The sequence below is a fragment of the Carcharodon carcharias genome, chromosome 1 (assembly GCF_017639515.1).
Source record: "Carcharodon carcharias isolate sCarCar2 chromosome 1, sCarCar2.pri, whole genome shotgun sequence".
NCBI lineage: Eukaryota > Metazoa > Chordata > Chondrichthyes > Lamniformes > Lamnidae > Carcharodon > Carcharodon carcharias.
Genome location: NC_054467.1, coordinates 4,120,657 through 4,140,836, shown reverse-complemented (window position 1 = coordinate 4,140,836; position 20,180 = coordinate 4,120,657). Strand labels below are relative to the sequence as shown.

The 20,180-nt window shown below is 44.9% G+C and overlaps 1 protein-coding gene across 3 annotated transcripts in view; it reads right to left on the bottom strand.

Annotated features, from left to right (window-relative positions):
* Positions 1-373: 373 nt before the first annotated feature.
* Positions 374-20,180, bottom strand: part of LOC121280417 — a 49,304-nt gene continuing 29,497 nt past the window's right edge. For 2 of the 3 annotated variants that reach the window (XM_041192396.1, XM_041192405.1), the window contains exons 4-9: positions 11,332-11,412; positions 8,768-8,869; positions 6,676-6,700; positions 5,083-5,144; positions 1,953-2,019; positions 374-1,390 (exon numbers count right to left, since the gene is read on the bottom strand). In XM_041192396.1, coding sequence (XP_041048330.1) covers positions 1,357-1,390; positions 1,953-2,019; positions 5,083-5,144; positions 6,676-6,700; positions 8,768-8,869; positions 11,332-11,412 — 371 coding nt within the window. In that variant the 3' untranslated portion in view covers positions 374-1,356. The remainder of the gene's footprint in view (positions 1,391-1,952; positions 2,020-5,082; positions 5,145-6,675; positions 6,701-8,767; positions 8,870-11,331; positions 11,413-20,180) is intronic. The other variant, XM_041192413.1, reaches the window with a different exon arrangement.

The window sequence follows — 20,180 nt, the reverse complement described above, 5'->3', positions numbered from 1 at the left end:
TCTCTCCCAGGAGATTACATGACTGTGGAAGATGGGGTGGGGTGGGTGGGTATGGGGAAGGGAAGGAATGTTTAGACACAATACTCTGGCCTTTATAGTGTGGGGCAGGCTTGATGATCTGGCTGATCATTGCGTGTTTGTCAGTTTTGTGCTCTCATATGTCACTTCTCATTTGTGCTTCTATCTTAATTCTTTTTTTAAAAATATAATAATTGCTTTGTTCAAAGCATTCTGTACTCATTCATATCCTGCATGTTAGTCCCTGGAAATATTTTTCTTGTTATGTTCATAGGGGCAAACATTGTATGTGTAAACTCTGAAAGCATAAAAGAGAACGGTGCTTAAAAAAACACGTGAATTCTGACACCAATGGTTGTGGTTCCTATTAAATCTGCACTTTACTGAGTAATGCCACAATACAGAGCACAACACAATCACAGTTCCCAGCCAACATCTTTTCTGATTGCATTCTTGCATTATTGTATCATGTGTCCTTACTGAGAAGCCTGTGCATTCTGAACAGCTGAATAATTTCTCACACAACTCATTGGAAGAAATGACAACCAGTTTTGTGATAGATTTTGAAGGTCTTTACGAGTATGAAGAATTTTAATAAGGGAGAAGGTGCTTCCAATTTTGGGAAGCCCAAAACAGGTATAGGACAGTCATTAATAAATTCAACTGGGGAATTATCCAGAGAGTGTGCGGACCTCACAACCACAGGGAAATGGATAGTGTGGATACCTTTAAGAGTAAGCTAGATAAACACATGAGGGAGAAAGGAAGAGCAACATTTGTTGGTAGGGTGTGTGGAGTGGGAGCGAGGAAGCTTGTTTGGATCATAAACACTGGCATGGGCCAGTTGGGATGAATAGCCTACTCCAGGGCTGTACCCTTGATATAATGAAAGTCAGGAGAATGAGGCTAATCACAATGCGACAGCAGAAAACACAGAAAGGGCTCTGGAAATAACTTGAGGTAATTGCTAATAGAATTATTTATGCTTTACTAATGAAATCATCAGAATGAGGATAAGACTTGTCACTTAGAGCCCTAACAGACAACCTTGTTGCTTTGGCGCCCCAACAGACAACAGTTGCTCAATTAATTATTAATTGCCCTTTATCCTGAAGGATCTGCATTTCAGAATGCAACTCAAATTCTGTCATTCGCTGTTAAATATGAGATTTCTGAAAACACTCAACAACCTCACAACTCGTAATCAAAATTCAGTTGTGGGGGGTAGTCACACTAAATCCATTAATCACTGCACCATTGTACAGTGCAGAATCTCAATTCTGAATAAAGATCCTTATATGGCAGTCTCTGCACACGATAGATTGTTGTGCTTGATGGTCAGTTTAGAGAAGGTCTTTGCTGATTGTGGATCCTGCAACAAAATAAAAAATACATTAAAATGCACAAAGACAGAAAATAAAGATTAAATCGTAAATTCATTTCATCATAAATATACAAGTCTGAACTGTATTCAATTAGCTTATCTATTCATCAGCTGATCTGATCTGGCCATGTTAAAGTCCCCTAAACCTTCCTGTCCTCCCCAAATTCTCCCAGTCCAGCAGCATCATCCTGGGGAACATGGATAATGGGAGGTTCCTTTCCTCCCAGGTCTGGACACTTTAAACTGCTGTTTCCTGCACTCTTTGGTCTTACCTCTGCTACATTATGAGGAAGTCATGGATTTCCTCATCGGCAAGATACAGAATCTGCTCAGCTGCTTCAGCGGATTCCCCTTCCTCTTGCCCCCTCCCCAGCTGAAACCCATGACCCCCCACAACACTTTCAATCCAGTCTTGATCCCTTAGGGATATCGGTCCCTGTGTTCAACACTTTATGGAGCAATAGATTAACTTGGTGCATGATTCCTTATGCTAAGCATTTTATACCAGCCCATTGATAAATGCAGTAAACAGGACATTCATTGTACGTACTGAGCCTGAGCAAGATCCTCAACCTTCCCATTTTCCACAGCATCATGCTTCCCAAAAGATGGTTCACCTATAATTGGTCAGAAAAACATCCAAGATAAGGACATGAAATGGTGACAACTTAAATATTATTTATTGAAGCTGTTGTAAGAGACCTGGGTGACAGCCTTGGTTAACAAACTGTCCTTTGGCCTCTCATGGGAGACTGTGCATGTCACTGGCATGGCCAACCTTTGCTGCCCATCCTTAAGTGTCCCTTGAACTGAGAGGCTTGCTGGGGAAGTTAAGAATCAACCACATTGCTGCGGGAGTTATTTGTAGGTCAGATCAGGTAAGGATGGAAGACTCCCTTCCCTAAAGGACATTAGCGAACCAGATGGTGGGAGTTTATGACAATCGATGATAGTTTCATAGCTTTCAATTTCAGAATTAGTCATGAATTTAATTAATTCCACCAGCTGTTATGGCGGGGTTTGAATCTGTGTCCCCAGAGCATTAGCCTCGGTGTCTGGATTGCGAGGCTGGTGACATTGCCATGATTCTGTGGGCTTTAACCAAGCCGGTTCAATAGGGACTATGGGGCAGAATTTTACAGCTCGCGGACGGATGCACACCCAACCCGGGTGATGATGTGAGGCGAGCACTCCGATGTCATCACTCACTTGTGCGATATTTCAGTTGGTGGGCGCGTGTGAGAATCGGCAGTGCACCCGCCGACAATTAAGAAGCCTATTGATAATGAATATATATAACGAATTAAAATTAATTCATTAATTAGGAGAGATTTTTCACTGCCCATCCAACGTTATGGTTGGCGGGCGGGTGAATTGGCCAGACGGCCTTCGGATATTTGAGGAAACCTCATCTACGGGCAGTTTGATGTTTCCGATATTAATTAAGAAAAAAGTAAAAATGTTTGACATAATTTTTATTATGTATATGTTCACGTGAGTGAGTCCAATGGAGAAGTGGGGGGGGGGCGGTGTACATCTTGTTCAGAATTTACAAATCTTTTATTTTTGATTTTAAAGTTCTCCAGCTCCCTGAAGCAGCTCTCTGCCTTCAGAGACCTTTCACTGTGCACTCCCCACCCCCACACCCCCCCACCGCCGCCCCCCCCCCGCCCCCAGCGCCTGCGCTGACGCCAGCATTTGCCCTGCTCCCTCCCCACCACCCCCCCACCCCCTGTCCCGGCAGCACTGAGCTTCTCAATTTGCCAGCCAGCATGGAATTGTGGTCGGGGTTGGGTGTGGGGGGTGGGGGGTGCAATCGCAGGTGGCTGCCCATTTCCCGGCCCCTCCCAGGCCCACCCACTGCACCCACCCCAGTGACCTGAACGTTCTGCCCACAATCTCCACTCCCTGCTCCCATTATGAAATGAGTTTGGAAAAGGTTCAATATATTCATAGTGAGTGTGTCTCCCTATCAGAAAAATTGGCCACAGTTTGTCATAAACTGGAACCTTCAGTTGCAGAGACTTACAAGAGATGGTGCGAGAAATATAAATGTCAAACCGGTGCAAATGGAGTTAATTCTAATTAATGACATATCTGGGGCCTCTCTGCCCTGCTCTAGTTGATCTGGGAGCTCTAATTCTACCTTTCGATCTTATAAGTTGGATGATGGTCCACGGACAGTTCTGAATGTGATGGGAGCAACTAGAAAATAAAAATTAAAACATTTTTACAAATTCAGACTCCTGCTTGGTGGAGATTCTGTGAGCTAGATTGACAATGAATGTAAATCAGTGCCATGTTAAGAGCAGTGCTTAAGTTGCTCATGTGCTTTAGGATTTGAGTTAAGACTGCCCCAGTCCATTTCAAGAACTTAAAGAGCAGGGGCTGGAGCGAAAGAAATTAAGATGGACCGGGGCCGGTGGCGGAGTCTTGCTGTGCACTGTCCTGTACGGAACCACAGAAAGTAAGTCTAAGCAAATAACTCCATTTCACATAGGAAAATTGAACACAACAGAGAAGATTTCCTCTCAATTGCCTTTGGCTGAGTTTGAACCGAGAGATGAAAACACAAAGGGGTAAATTCCTCCCCTCACCACAGGGGGCAGTAATGTAACTGGGCAGTTCACCCACTGTGATACAACCCATCTGATTTTCAATCTATCAACATTAATTTGGAATATAAAGGTAGTCTCAGTAATAGAGAACATGGCAACTATCATCGATTGTCGTAAAAACCCATCTCCTTCATTAATGCCCTTTAGGGAAGGAAATTTGCCATCCTTACCTGGTCTGGCTTACATGTGACTCCAGACCCACAGCAATGTGGTTGACTCTTAACAGCCCCCTGAAATAGCCTAGCAAGTCACTCAGTTCAAGGGCAACTAGGGATGGGCAACAAATGCTGGCCTTCCCAGTGTCACCCACATCCCATGAAAAAATAAATTTAAAAAAATAATAATCTCAGGTATATTGAGAAGGGCCAATGTGCAGACTATCTGTCTGACAAATTACAATCCATGTGGTAAAACAGAATTGGATAAATAGTTGAAGGGGAAATATTTTAAGGTCTATGGGGACAAGAACTAATTGCTTAGCTCTTTCAAAGAGCCAGCACAGGTATAGTGAGCCAAATGGCCTATTGTGTACAGAGTCATTCTATGATTCTAATATCCAATCTTCTGCAGCATCATGTCTCCAATTCTTATTTCTTTCCCAAGCTGTCAGCAATTTTTAGCTTTGTTCAGAAGCCTCCTCATGATGTTCAGTGACCATTCACCACAGGCTGCAGCTTATGGGAGGACATCTCATGCTTTCAATACATTTACTGTGCAGGATGAAAAATCTCCTGCTTGCCACTCACATGGAGACTGCTGGTCTGTTTGATGGAGAGCTCACCTGGTTACCATAGAAAGAGCTTCTCCCACTTTCTCGGCTGAAGAACAGGAATTCAATAATCAATAGATTCAGATTCAAAATACAAAAGGAAGAGACAATACCCATCTGGATGCTACCAAGCTCTGTGCTGGTTTCCAGATGTGGGCCACACCAACTGTACTAATCTACTGGAGCTAAGCATTCCCACACAAACTCCAATCCGACTTTTTACTTTAGTTATTCAGAATTGTTGAATTGTGAATGGTTCAGATTAAAAAATGTATACAAGAACTGTATTATACCAGCATCCGTATCAGTTGACTTTATAGAGATGAGGGTCACTTGGTCTTTATCTGCAGTGGTCCTGCATCAATTTCATGGAAAAGAGAAGCACAATTAGGAGGTAATCCCTTAATTTCAAAATCCAAATATTACAGAGATAAAAACAAAAAAACTGCGGATGTTGGAAATCCAAAACAAAAACAAAAACAGAATTACCTGGAAAAACTCAGCAGGTCTGGCAGCATCGGCGGAGAAGAATAAAGTTGACGTTTCGAGTCAAGGGTCATGAGGACTCGAAACGTCAACTCTTTTCTTCTCCACCAATGCTGCCAGACCTGCTGTGTTTTTCCAGGTAATTCTGTTTTTGTTCCAAATATTACATCTTGTCAAGGCATTAAGCTTAGTTACCCCCAATAGTTGTAAGTGAGAGCAGCTCTCTCATGGGATGTGGGTATTACCAGCATTTATTGCCCATCCCTAATTGCCCTTGAACTGAGTGGCTTGCTAGGCCATTTCAGGGGGCAGTTAAGAGTCAACCACATCGCTGTGGGTCACATGTAGGCCAGACCGGATAAGAACGGCAGATTTCCTTCCCTAAAGGGACATTAAAATTCCAGATTTTATTAATTAAATTTAAATTCCACCAACTGCCACGGTGGGATTTGATCCCCTGTCACCAGGGTCTCTGGATTACTACTTCAGTAACATCACCACTATGCCACCATCTTCCCTCATCCGGCAATAGAATGTTTGTGTTTTGAACCAGCTTTAGCTGTGAGGCAGGGTTAGTCCTAAAACCGATCTCTGTTCAATGGGAACACACTCCGAGAATTCTAGATTGAAATTGAGTACACTGAAGATGCCAGAGTTAGGGAAGTACAGAGATCTCGGAGTTGTGAGTCTAGAGGAGATTACAGGGATAAGGGGTTGGTGGGGGGGGGGGGGGTGCGCGCGCAGGGACATAGAGGAATTTGAAAACAGGGCTGAAAATTTTAAAACTGATGCATTGCTTCATCGAGAGGCAATGGAGGTCAGTGAGCACAGGGACTGATGGCTGAACTGGACGTGATGCAAGTTAGTAGTGCTTGTGGAAGTTGGAAAATAGGAGTTTGAATAGTCACACCTAGAAGTAACAAAAACAGGAATGAGCTTTTCGGTGGTAAGGGTGGAATGGAGTAATATTACAGACATTTCTTCCTTTAAAAGAGATTTCAACAGTGGTGAGTTTGTAATGGGACAGGTACAGTTAGTGAAACAAGGATGTCACTGTAATATGCTTCGCTCTGTATTAAGTGATGAAGAATCGCAAGCCACCATTACAGAGTTGTTACAATTCGCCAGCCAACATCGCACTGCCTTTATAGATTCTCCAAATAAACATTCACCGTAAGAGTTTCACACAACCATCAGTCTATTTTGGGAATAAATGACAGGAAGTGTATGATTGTTAACCATAGCTGAATATATGCCGGAGGATCTCTTCACCTCTGACTTGTCAATTTGTAACAAGTTGACCACGAACGACCTGTGGAGTGAGATTCTGAAACATGAGATTAAACATCTGCATCCAAACCATCAACATAGAGTCATTTATTTTAATAAATTATACTCACTGGTCTGATGTGCTGTCTTTTGCCTCTGTTCAAATAACAGAAATAAAATTACTTGAACTGTGGAAATGATAAATAGAGCTGATCTTTGTCTTGAATGCGAGCTGCTCCATCCACTAGATTTTCCACTTAAACCCAACTGAGCTCCTGACACATTGTGATCGGGTCGAAATGGTGATGCAGAGTCCGAGGCTGCTTCACTCACAAGCAATATGGGAGATTCATCTGCACCGGTTTAATTTGATAATTAATACCCTTGGGGCTGAATTTCCCCCACCCCTGGGAGTGGGTTGGCAAGCAGGCAGGAGTGTAAAATTGGGCAAAACGCCTACCTTCCAGACCCTCCCCACCACAAGTGTGGGTGGGACAGGAGAGGTGTTGGACAGCACCAGTCCACACCCATCCGCCTCCTCCCACCACCACCCCCCGCCACCACCCCCCGCCATGGGCCAATTGAGGCCCTCAAACGGCCAATTAATTGCCACTTAAGGGCCTCTCCCTCTCCGGACAGCAAGTTTTCCCGCGGCAGGTAGAGGTCAGAGGTCAGGGCCAAGTGTGAAGCCCAGCAGCTCCTCCTGCTCAGGCCTGTGGCCAGCAAGGTGGGGTCAAGGTCCAGTTCCTCCTTGGGCCCACCAGAGCAGGAGTGAACTTGCTCCCAACAATAACGCAGGGGGTCGCAGACCCCGAGCAAGCATAAAATCCCCTGGGGGCCTCACTCACTGAAGATACGTACTGGACTATTGTGGAGGCGTGAGGTGAGTGCTTGCATTTCCATTCCTGCACACACTTCCCTGGATGAGTGCAGCTCCAACAACACTCAAGAAGCTTGACACCATCCAGGACAAAGCAGCCCCATCCACAAACATTCACTCCCTCCACCACTGACGCACAGTTGCAGCAGTGTGTACCATCTACAAAACACACTGCAGGAACTCACCAAGGCTCCTTCAGCAGCATCTTCCAAACCCACGACCTCTACCATCTAGAAGGACAAGAGGCAGCAGATAGATGGGGACACCACCACCTGGAAGTTCCCCTCCAAGTCACTCAACATCCTGACTTGGAAATATATCGGCCATTCCTTCTCTGTCATTGGGTCAAAATCCTGGAACTCCCTCCCTAACAGCACTGTGGGTGTACCTACACCACATGGACTGCAGCGGTTCAAGAAGGCAGCTCACCACCACCTTCTCAAGGGCAATTAGGGATGGGCAACAAATGCTGGCCCAGCCAGTGACACCCACATCCCATGAATGAATTTTAAAAAGTGCACCAAAAATACCAACTTGGAAAATTTCATTCTTTTTTCCTACACAAGTTTATACTTTGGTTGTTGTTCATATCTCCAAAGAAACCATTGAATTTTATATCATATTTGATCATCCCTCTAACACCCAGTCACATTCCTGATCAATATTTATCCAGCTCCTTTTTTTAAACAAGAGTTTGTATTCTCCACCTAGCTGTCTGTTTGGTTAATCTGTGTTTGAGGGGACAATTTCCTTTCTAACTTCCAGTCTCATTTAAAGTTTGTTCATTTTCAACTTGTGCTCTGTGGTTCTGAGTTCACAGTACAAGGTAAATACTCTGGGTGCTGCAGAGTTTGCTGCCATTGGGCTGTGAATGATAAGCTGAAGAAAGTGATTTTGAAGTTGTATCTGGCCTTAGTGGGAAAGCACCCCCGTTCAGATTTAGTCCCCGTGTTACAGAACGAACAGAGTTATTGGAACAAGTCTGGCTGAAGCTGACACAGCTTCAGAAGTGCGTTAATTTATAACAACATCTGAATAAAGATGGTCAGGAATAGAGGCTGTGGTCAGTGCAGCCTGTGCATCACAGTCAATGAATTCCCCCCGCCCCCTCCATCCCTCCCAGAGGCATGTGATCTCCTAAGAGAGAAATAAATGCACTCCCTCAAGAAAAGAAGGATGGAGGAGAGATATGTTTGAGATTCCAGGTTTTCAGGGGTATATGGAAACTAACTAGATTCAGGAAGGATTCAAAACCCCTATTGCACAGGCTGCACAGACCAGAGCCTCTATTTCTGACCATCTTTATTTTTGAACAAATAGTGAAAAAAGTAGTCTTACTTTACCTCGCTTGTGCTTCCGATAATTTCTGCATTTGAATCTCAGAACAATGAGGCTGATGAGAACCATCATTGCAACGATAAGGAGCAGAACCAGGACTAGGTTTTCTAAAATAAGAGAAATTGGGGGCAATAGTTAGAGCAAAGCAGCTGACAAATGACAACTTGAAAGGGCTGAGTGAAAATAGTATCTTTACCATGAATCCTTGTAAAGAAAATAAAATAAACCACCTCTATATCAATAGCACATTGTACAAACACAGGACATTCCAAAGCACTGTACAGCCAATGAAGTACTTTCTGAAATAGTCACTGGTTCAATGTAGGAAATCTGTGCACAACAAGATCCCACAAACAATGTGATAATGAGTATATAGTCAGTTTTAGTGATGTTGATTGAGGGATAAATATTGACACCAGGACACCCAGGGGGAACTTCCCACTCCTTTTCGAAATAGCGCCACGGGGTCTTTAGCATCCACCTGAGAAGACTCGGATTCAAAGCTTTGGAAAGGGTGCGGAGGAGATTTACTAGAAAGGGGTCAGGGATGAGGGACTTCAGTTATGTGGAGAGACTGGAGGAGCTGGGATCGTTCTCCATGGAGCAGAAAGGGTTAAAGGGAGATTTGATAGAGGTGTCCAAATCATGAAGAGTTTGGGTGGAGTAACTAAGGAGAAACTGTTTCCAGTGGCAGGAGGGTAGGTAACCAGAGGGACACAGGTTGAAGAGAATTGACAGAAGAACTCGAGGTGAAATGAGAATTGTTTTTATGTGGTGTGTTATTACAATCTGGATTGTAGGGCTATGGGGGAAAGAACAGTGGGAGTGGGACTAATTGGAAAGTTCTTTCAAAGTGCTGGCACATGCACAATGTGTTGAGTGGCCTCCTTCTGAGTTTTATGATTATATGCTTAATTCAAATGCTAAATATGATCCCCAATAAGGGTTAAACTGCACCACTATAACACAATGATCATTAACCTGGACCCCAATAACATGGTGATTATTAACATGAATCACAATAATTATTGATGAGAACCCCTATAACAGTGATAATACATATGCATCTCAATAACTTAATGATCATTGATATGAACCCCAATACCACAGGGATCACTTCCTGAAAAGCACCATTAACTCTGTCAGGCACATCTTACTTATAACAATTCCATTCTGGGATCCTTGCAATCTAATTTGTACAGCACCAAGCTGAGACCATTTCCAAATGTGCTGAATTAGCGATAGTTAACAGTGTATTATATAAACGAGAGCCCCCACATGAGGCACTGTGTTGAGAACAATATCAGAATATAAGATCTGTTGCTTTGTCCCAACATCTCACAGCCTGTCTCACTTTCTGTCCATTAATCTTCATCATTTGACAACACCTATCTCTTTATTTGTGGCTTATTCCATTCTCACAGAGTTCTCACAATTTTATTTATGTATTTCACACACACAGAGAGAGCAGTGCTTATTCTATCCCAGCTGCATTGCAAGCCAATGGAGGTGACGGCAAAGCAAGAATTGATACAACAGGAAAGAGTTTGCAAAGTGGAGCCTGGGAGTCAATATCTTCATTCAAGAAACTCAGCTTCCACGACATAATCTTATACTTGGTCCTAGTTGATCGTGTAGGAACCAAGGAGGCAATGCAATTGGCCGAGGCCATTACTGGTCTCTGATGGGTTTGTACAGAATATTGTCATGTAGCCTTATTATCGTACATCCCTACTGCCCTTATGTGGGGCATGTTAGGACGTTGCCATACATCCTTTATCTATAAACAAGTTCGAACTCTGGGAAACTCCAAAGTATCTGGTTAATTTTTTTATATTAAATTGAGTCGATGATATGATATAAACAAAACCCTTATATTGCACAGGAGATTGGTATCGATAGAATCTCACTTATAAAAGATTTATTATCAGGAGATTGTATGTTGACACGGCTGCTTACATTAGCCTTGGAAAAAGTAGCTTGAACTGCACCCCCAACCCTGCCCCCCACCCACCCAACCTCAACCTGAGGATCAGCTTCAGGAGTTAGATCATGAGCAGAGATAACAGAAACTAAGCTTGTACTCTCTGGAATATAGAAAGTTAAGGGGTGATTTGGCTGAGGTTTTTAGGATTTTGAAAGGAACTGATAGAGTAGAAGAGAGAAACTTTGTCTGTGGGCGAAGCAGTCTGGGACAAGGGACATAACCTTAAACTCAGAGCCAGACCATTCAGGAGAGACGTTTGGAAACGCTTCATCTCACAAAGGGTGGTAGAAGTGTGGAACTCTCCCACCATAGATGATTGTTCAAGGAGTAATTTTAAAGCTGTGATTGATTGATTGAGTTTTGCCATTAAGGATATGCAAAGGATACAGAGCCAAGATGGGTAAATGGAGATAGGATATACAACGGCCATGGCCTTATTGAATGGCAGAACAGGCTAGAGGGGCTGAATGGCTTCCTCCTGCTCCCATGTATTGTTTTAGCTGTTGTTCAACACACAAAAATGACCTCATCCTCCCTACCCCCCACTAGTACAGAACCGCGGGTGAAATGAATGGTTCTTACTGGCAGTTGAAAAATCTCCAAGTGGAGCTCCATTTGTAGCTGAGCCATTCCTGGGATTGTCTTTCAAAGATAGAGACGGTCCTAGTGATATGTAAAAATAATAAAATCTTAAGACATAGGTCATCACAAGAGGGAGCAGGACTTGGAATGTTAGGGTCAACACAGCCTTGAGGTAACTCGCATTCAATTTTACTTTAAGAGAAACCTACCCTGACTCTGTGAATCAGTATCAAAAAATTCATAAACACAACCACAAATCAATTAAAGTTAACCCACAGGGACTGAGGTGTTCCTGACAAAATATATTCATGGTCAATAAAGAAGAATCATACAATCATACATTGCAGGAAGCCATTCAAGCTTTTGTGTATATTGTAAGTAGACCGGGATAGTAGGTTTTTAGTATAACTTGGCCATTTATAGATTATTTTCATATTGTATTCACTGTAGTAAGGCAACAAGGTCAAGACCCCATTTTGTACTTTATAACATTGGCGTCCAATGGCATTACCATTGCTGAATCCCCCACTATCAACATCCTGGGGGTTACCATTGACCAGAAACTGAACTGGACTAGCCATATAAATACTGTGGCTACAAGAGCAGGTCAGAGGCTGGGAAATCTGCCGTGAGTAACTCACCTCTTGACTCCCCAAAGTTTGTCCATCATCTACAAGGCACAAGTCAGGAGTGTGATGGAATATTCCCCACTTGCCTGGATAAGTGCAGCTCCCACAACACTCAAGAAGCTCAACACCATCCAGGACAAAGCAGCCTGCTTGATTGGCACCCCATCCACAAACATTCACTCCCTCCACCACCGATGCACAGTAGTAGCAGTGTGTGTATCATCCACAAGATGCACTGCAGGAATTCACCAAGGCTCCTTCGACAACACCTTCCAAACCCACAACCACTACCATCAAGAAGGACAAGGGCAGCAGATAGATGGGAACACCACCACCTGGAACTTCCCCTCCAAGTCACTCACCACCCTGACTTGGAAATATATCGGCCGTTCCTTCACTGTCGCTGGGTCAAAATCCTGGAACTCCCTCCCTAACAGCACTGTGGGTGTACCTACACCACGTGGACTGCAGTGGTTCAAGAAGACGGCTCACCCACCACCTTCTCAAGGGCAATTAGGGATGGGCAACAGATGCTGACCCAGCCAGCGAAGCCCACATCCCTTGAAAAATAATCAAGCACATGTATTACTTAAGAATTACTGCATAATTAGCAACCAGCCAGAAACAGTTGATTCACTAGGTAGTGTACCTCAGTTAATGTGTAATTGAAGAATTAGTAATTAATCAAGTAGCTATATTATTACAACTGAGTTTTATTCCATAGTCTAAGTTAGTAACTTGCTGCTGTAAACCTCTGTCAGTGGGAATATCAGATATTGGGCAGAATCGTCTGTGCTCGTTGGCATCATGAGCAGACAATATAGCGGGAAGGCCAAATATTGGTGTCACGTTGTTGTGAAACCAGTTTGTGACTATCCCCTCAGCCTAGCGATGGCCAGCTGCCTTTCCCACTATCGGACGTTGGGAACCTCATTGTAATACATCAGCATATCATTATAAGGCCAGCCCACCAGACTGAACCCCCCCCCACTGGATCATCCACCCATATCGGCACAATCGCACACCAATGTGTTTCACAACCGCATATACAAGGCATGCACTGGGCGGGCTGCACTTTGAGGGGAACTCAGAGGTGAGGGCACAGTAACGCTGTGGAGCACTCACGAGGGACGCCTGTCAGACTTCAAGGTTGAAGCGTGTTGGGGCGGGGTTGGGGGGTGGGGTTGGGGGTGGCAAAGGTTGCCCTGCAGTTGAGGCAACCTTGGTGGGGCAGGGTCAAGGGTGGCAAAGACATCCCTGCGGTTGAATGTAGTGAACAGGATTGGGGTGGGCGGTATAGATGAGGGAAGTGGCCATGCATTAGGGACACCTTGTAATGACCATTGATCTGCAGCTGGGACAGTTCAGACGCAGCCACATTGATATGATTGGATTCCGGCCTCTAGCTTCTCTGCCCACTCAAGCAATGCAGAGGCATCAAAATGCCATCAAGTGCTCCAGAGCCTTTCACCCCTTGGGCACTTACTGCAAACTAATGAGTGTTTTAGTGGACTGCAAAATAGTTAGATGACTGGGCACGTTGTATAATCTACTTGCTAAAGCTGGCCATGGAGCAGTCAGTGCTGGAGGCACTCACGACCCTTTGCAATGTCATCATCCCCGTTTGGACCAGTCTCCCCCATGGTTGAAGCTAACAGTGCAGCCTTGCAGTGCAGGTTAGGAGAATGTCTGTACCTGAGCTGAGAGCACAGCGTGCAGTCCAATGGGCAAAGCTGCTGCCAATCGGTCAGGTGGAGTAGGTGGAGGTGGGTGGGGTTTCGAGCAGCCAGGCAGCGCACTAATCTCTGGCCAGCACTCTCTAGGATGTGTTAAGGGGCCTTCAGACTTAACCAAGAGAAGTTCTTAGTGCACCCATGCTAACCCTCCTGTCTCTCTCTTTCATCCTACAGGAGGAATGCATGCCTGGTAACCTAGTTGTGTGCCTCATGGCTTACAGAGAGCAGACACGATGGAGGAGAGAGTGATGGAGGTGCCTGGCTGTGCAGAGGGAGGAGCAGCACCCTCTGGAAGAAGGGTTGACTGGGGCTCCCGCACACAAAGAGCCACAGCGAGTTGTCACAGGCCGGTGTCTAGCGACTCTCAAGGTCGCCTTTCATTCCTGCAGATAACTGAGAACCAGTGTTGCCAAAGATTGCGCATGTCTAGGAACTGGTCGGTCACCTCCGCCACCTGGTGTAGGATTTGGTGCCACAGGGAAATGGAGGGCCATCCACTGCCAGTGGCTATGAGAGTGACCGCAGCACTCAATTTCTGGGCTCCACAGGTGACCCCTGGGATATCACAAGCCTCCACCCACAAATACATTCATGACAGCTTTGCGAGGGCAACACAGCTTTGTGCATTTCGCCGGGTACCAGGGACAGTCTGCAGGGTTGGCTCCTTGGGGACAAGGGCTATCTCCTCCCTTGCCTCAATCAACAGCCTGGGATACATTTCATCCGGGCCTGGAGATTTATCTACTTTTAAGCCTGCCAGACCACTTAGAACCTCCTCCTTTTCTATGCTAATTTCTTTAATTATATCACAGTCCTTCTGCCTGATTTCCATACCCAAGTCGTCCCTCTCACTTGTGAACACCGACACAAAGTGTTCATTTAGAACCCTACCTACTTCTTCCAGCTCCATACACAAATTACCATTATGGTCCTTAATGGGCCCTACTCTTTCCCTAGTTATCCTCTTAATCTTAACGTACTTGTAAAATAACTTTGGATTTTCCTTTATTTTACCTGCCAGTATTTTCTCATGCCCCCTTTTTGCCCTCCTAATTTCCTTTTTAAGTTCTCCCTATACAATCTATACTCCTCTAGGGCTTCCGCTGTTTTGAGCCCTCGGTATCTGCCATAAGCCTCCCTTTTTCTCTTTATCCAATCCTGTATATCCCTCGACATCCAGGGTTCCCTGGATTTGTTGGTCCCACCCTTTGTCTTTACTGGAATATGTTGGCCCTGTACTCTCCCTATTTCCTTCTTAAATGAGTCCCACTGTTCTGATACAGATTTACCTAAAAATAGCTGCTCCCAGTCCACTCTGGCCAAATCATATCCAATCTTATTAAAATCGGGGCCTTCCCCCAATTTAGAACTCTGATTTCTGGCCCATCCTTGTCCTTTTCCATGACAATCTTGAATCTAACAGAGTTATGATCACTATCTGCAAAATGCTCCCCCACTGATACCTCTACCACTTGCCCTGCTTCATTCCCTAAAATTAAGTCCAGGACCTCTCTTGTAAGACCTTCTACGTACTGGCTTAAAAAGCTCTCCTGGATGCATTTTAAGAATTCCACTCCCTCTAAACCTATCACACTATGACGAACCCAGTTAATGTTGGGGAAGTTGAAATCTCCCACTATTACTACCCTATTATTTTTACACTTCTCTGAAATTTGCCTACATATCTGTTCTTCTATTTCTCTCTGACTGTTTGGGGGCCTACAGTACACTCCCAGAATGTGATTCTCCTTTTTTATTTTTCAGTTCTACCCATATGGCTTCATTTGAGGAGCCTTCTAAGATGTCATCCCTCCTTACAGCTGTAATTGATTCCTTGATCAATATTGTGATAACCCCTCCTCTTTTACCTCCTTCCCTGTTTCGCCTGAAGACCCTATATCCTGGAATATTGAGCTGCCCATCCTGTTCCTCTCTCAGCCATGTCTCTGTGACAGCAATGACATCATACTTGCAGATGTGTGAATGTTTGACTCCAATCTGGCTTATGGCAGCACAAATACCCTCTGTGAGAATGCTCCTGTCGTGGAGAGGCAATGGAAGCCCTGGTAGTCGCTTGATTGCAGGAGGATGATGACGACCTGCAGTGAGGACACTGCATAGATCTTCACACAGACTCTGAATGTCTGATACCTTTCTGGCCGAGAGCAGCTCACTTATGCTCCGTGATCAAGATCATATCATAAAGTCGCAGCCATGAAACTTTAAAAGCATCTGATCCTTTGTTCACCTTCAGCACCTGTCCCCTTCAGGAGCACAGTGTCACAGGTCACAGATGATGAAGAGATGGGGGCCAGCCCCACCTTAAAGTTTCTGAGAGCAGACAGAGAGAATGAGGGAACTCTGTGATGCCTGCCCAAGATATCCTGGCAGCAATGACCAGCACCACCACGGTGCAGGCATCAGTAATGTGTCCAGGCAGTGAGAGGCTGGACCATCACTGTGGTCTGAAGGTTACACACTGTACAGGGAAGAAGCCCTGGACTGAGACACCTGCCTTTATCTTGTGCAGAAAGGTTTCACATCTGAGTGACAAGAACACTGCTCATCAGAACAAGGAGCCATAGGCAGGGAGACATTGTTGGGAGTTTATTGACATTGACCAATAGCCTCTGTGCTCCCCAGCGTTGGATTTCGGGTGGTCCCTCAAAGATGAGCTGGGGAATCCCTCTGGGAAGTTCCCAGGTAAGAGTTTGCACAGCGATTGCCCAGATGTGCACACTTCCTCTGGACAGTTTCCCTGCGCTGGGAACCATCCAAAAATGCAGCTTAAATCACAAACTTCAGATGGTTCCTCCAGGCTTATACCAACAGTTACCACAACATGGCCTTCAATCTCTTTTTGTAGCATCAGCAAATCTGGAGACATTACACTCTGCCCCCTCCTCCAAATCATTAATATAGTTAGTAAATAATCGAGGCCCTAGGACTGATCCTTGGGGCACTCCACTAGTTACGTCTTTCCAACCTGAAAAAGACCCATTAATTCTGATTCTCTGTCTTCTGTGTGGTAACCAATCATCAATCCATGCTAACACATTACCCCCAATACCGTGAGCTCCTATCTTGTGCAATAGCCTTTTATGTGGCACTTTATCGAATGCCTTCTGGAAATCCAAATACACTACATCTAATGGTTCCCCTTTATCAACACTGCTTGTTATATCCTCAAAGAACTCTAGGAAATTTGTCAAACATGATTTCCTTTTCACAATTCCATGTTGACTCTGTTTGATTGTGTTAAGCTTTTCTAAATGTCCTGTTATTTCTTCGTTAATAATGGACTCTAGCATTTTCCCAATGACAGATGTTAGGCTGACTGACCTATACTTTCCTGCTTTTTGTCTCCCTCCCTTCTTGAACAGGGGCGTCACATTATAGTTTTCCAATTCTCTGGGACCCTCCCAGAATCCCTAACCTCAGGCATCTGTCAAGGATCTATCTTCAGCCTCCTCCTCAATCACATGCTGCTCCTCAGAAGCATCAATCCAAATGTGAGATCAGCTTCCACATGAACCCAGTGTAGTGCTCGCTCAGCTGGGTCAAAATCCTGGAACTCCCTCCCTAACAGCACTGTGGGTATACCTACACCACATGGACTGCAGCGGTTCAAGAAGGCAGCTCACCACCACCCTCTCAAGGGCAATTAGGGATGGGCAATAAATGCTGGCCTAGCCAGTGAAGCTCACATTCCATGAATGAATTTTTAAAAACTCCCTCGGTACTGCGCAGAGAGTTTCATGCTGGTCTGTATGTCTCTGGCAGGGGTATGTGCAGGAGAAAAGTTACAATAATAGAAATACGTGGAGAAAATGAGCAACAAGATGATGGAGGGAAAGAGAACCAGAGACCTGGGGAGTAAAGCAATGAAATTTTTTAAATTTAAACTGGCCCTTCCGATATTTCCATTAATCATAAAGGTTTAATATCATAGCAATAATGTTACTGATGATAGTGACGATCTTTATACCTATTATATTATTGGGTTTGTTTAATTTAACCATTTTTGAGATGAAAATGTTATTAAATGCCCCGTCGTTAAAATGAAAATTCTTTAATGCTGCCAATCATATAAAGGTGCAGTTATTAATTAACTGCAATGAAGGAGCATACAGCACACAGACAGGCTCTTCAGCCCAGCTAATCCATGCTGGGATTGATGCTCCCTATAAATCTTCTTCCCAGCTTGTTTTATCTCACCTCAGCACCATAGGCTCCTCTTTACGCTGTACATTTTGAGTTGATTTCATGCAGTTTTGACTCGGTGTGCTGACACCAGCCTGAAAATCAGATGTCTGGCTCCGTGTGAAGTGAAATCAAATTTCCGAAGCTTCTAAAGATCCTGACTCCAGCTCCTAGCTGATGTTTCGTTCTAACTACAGTGTTGGTGCCAGGCACTGTGACAAGATGCAAATCAATCAATATTTGTTTGGACACTTTCAGAGTGTTCCTCAGTTGCGAAAGGGGGAAACACTGCGGATGCTGGAAATCTGAAACAAACACAGAAAATGCTGGGAAAACTCAACAGGTCTGACAGCCTCTGTGGAGAGAGAAACAGAGTTAACATTTCGAGTCTGTGAACTCTGACGAAGAACCATACGGACTCGAAATGTTAACTCTGTTTCTCTCTCTACAGAGGCTGTCAGACCTGCTGAGTTTTTCCAGCATTTTCTGTGTTTGATTCAGGTTTCCAGCATCCGCAGTGTTTTGCTTTTATCTTAAGGCTAGTGTTGAACCTTGGCAGCTCTCTCAAGTTCAAATAGGGAGGAAGATTGGACATTAAGGCAGAACGTGCATTTTCTAACGTGCCTTCCACCAGCTCAAGTCATTCCAAATCCTTTTACAGCCAATGCGGTGTTTTCAAAGCCCTGTAATGTAGGAACACACAGCAGCCAGTAACATTCTTCAATGTGGAAGCCTGGGAGAATGCGAATTTTTTGTGTTGGTAGAGAAGTGTTTGATAGGGAATGGGCCGCCCATTTAACCCACCCAATTCTCTTTTCTACAAACATCATCCCAGCTTCCTCTTGATCCGCTGCAGCATTTTCAACCTGCCTATTCCACATTGTACTCACTCCGGAGTCTGTACTTAACTTTTTTTATTCTTTCATGGGATGTGTGTGTTGCTGGCAAGGCCAGAATTTGTTGCCCATCTCTAATTGCTCTAATTGAACTGAGTGGTTTGGCTCGGTCATTTCAGAGGGCAGTTAACAGTCAACCACATTGTTGTGGGTCTGGAGTCACATGTAGGCCAGACTGGGTAAGGAGGGCAGATTTCCTTCCCTAAAGGACATTAGTGAACTAGATGGGTTTTTTACAACAATCTGTGGTGAATATTACTGAGACTAGCTTTCAATTCCAGATTTATTAATTGAATTTAAATTCCACCAGCTGCCATGATGGGATTTGAATCCATGTCCCCAGAGCGTTAGCTTGGGCCTCTGGATTACTAGTCCAATGATGCATAGCCCCTCCTGTCCAGTGGAATATTATGGCTCCGCCAAACTGAATGGAGATTTAAATGGCTCAACACGTCTATCGGAAGGTGGGGGGAGATACACTACAGTGAGGCTGTAAAATCCTGGCCAGAGGGTGAGTGTGAGAGGGGGAGAGTGTGTGAGAGAGGAAGAGTGAGTGTGAGAGAGGGAGAGTGAGAGTGTGAGGGAGAGAGAGTGTGAGAGAGGGAGAGTGATTGTGAGAGAGGGTGAGTGAGTGTGAGAGAGGGAGAGTGTGTGTGAGAGAGGGAGAGTGAGTGTGTGAGAGAGGGAGAGTGAGTGTGAGAGAGGGAAAGTGAGTGTGAGAGGGAGAGTGTGTGAGAGAGGGAGTGAGGATGAGAGGGAGAGTGTGTGAGAGAGGGAGCGTGAGTGTGAGAGAGGGAGAGTGAGTGTGAGAGGGAGAGTGTGTGAGAGAGGGAGAGTGAGTGTGAGAGGGAGAGTGTGTGAGAGAGGGAGAGTGAGTGTGTGAGAGAGGGAGAGTGAGTGTGAGAGAGGGAGAGTGCATATGAGAAAGGGAGAGTGAGTGTGAGAGAGGGTAAGCATGAGAGAGGGAGTGTGTGAGAGAGGGAGAGTGTGTGTGAGAGAGGGAGAGTGAGTGTGAGAGAGGGAAAGCGTGAGAGAGGCAGAGTGTGTGAGAGAGGGAGAGTGAGTGTGAGAGGGAGAATGAGTGTGAGAGAGGGAGAGTGTGTGAGAGAGGAAGACTGAGTGTGAGAAAGGGAGAGTGTGTGTGAGAGATGGAGGGTATGTGAGCGAGGGAGAGTGAGTGTGGGTGTGTGTGTGAGAGAGGGAGCGTGAGTGTTAGAGGGAGAGTGTGTGAGAGAGGGAGGGTGAGCGTGAGAGGGAGAGTGAGTGTTAGTGAGGTGGATTGAGTGTGAGAGAGGGAGAGTGAGTGTGAGAGAGGGAGAATGAGTGTGAGAGAGGGAGAGTGAGTGTGAGAGAGAGAATGAGTGTGGGAGTGTGTGTGAGAGAGG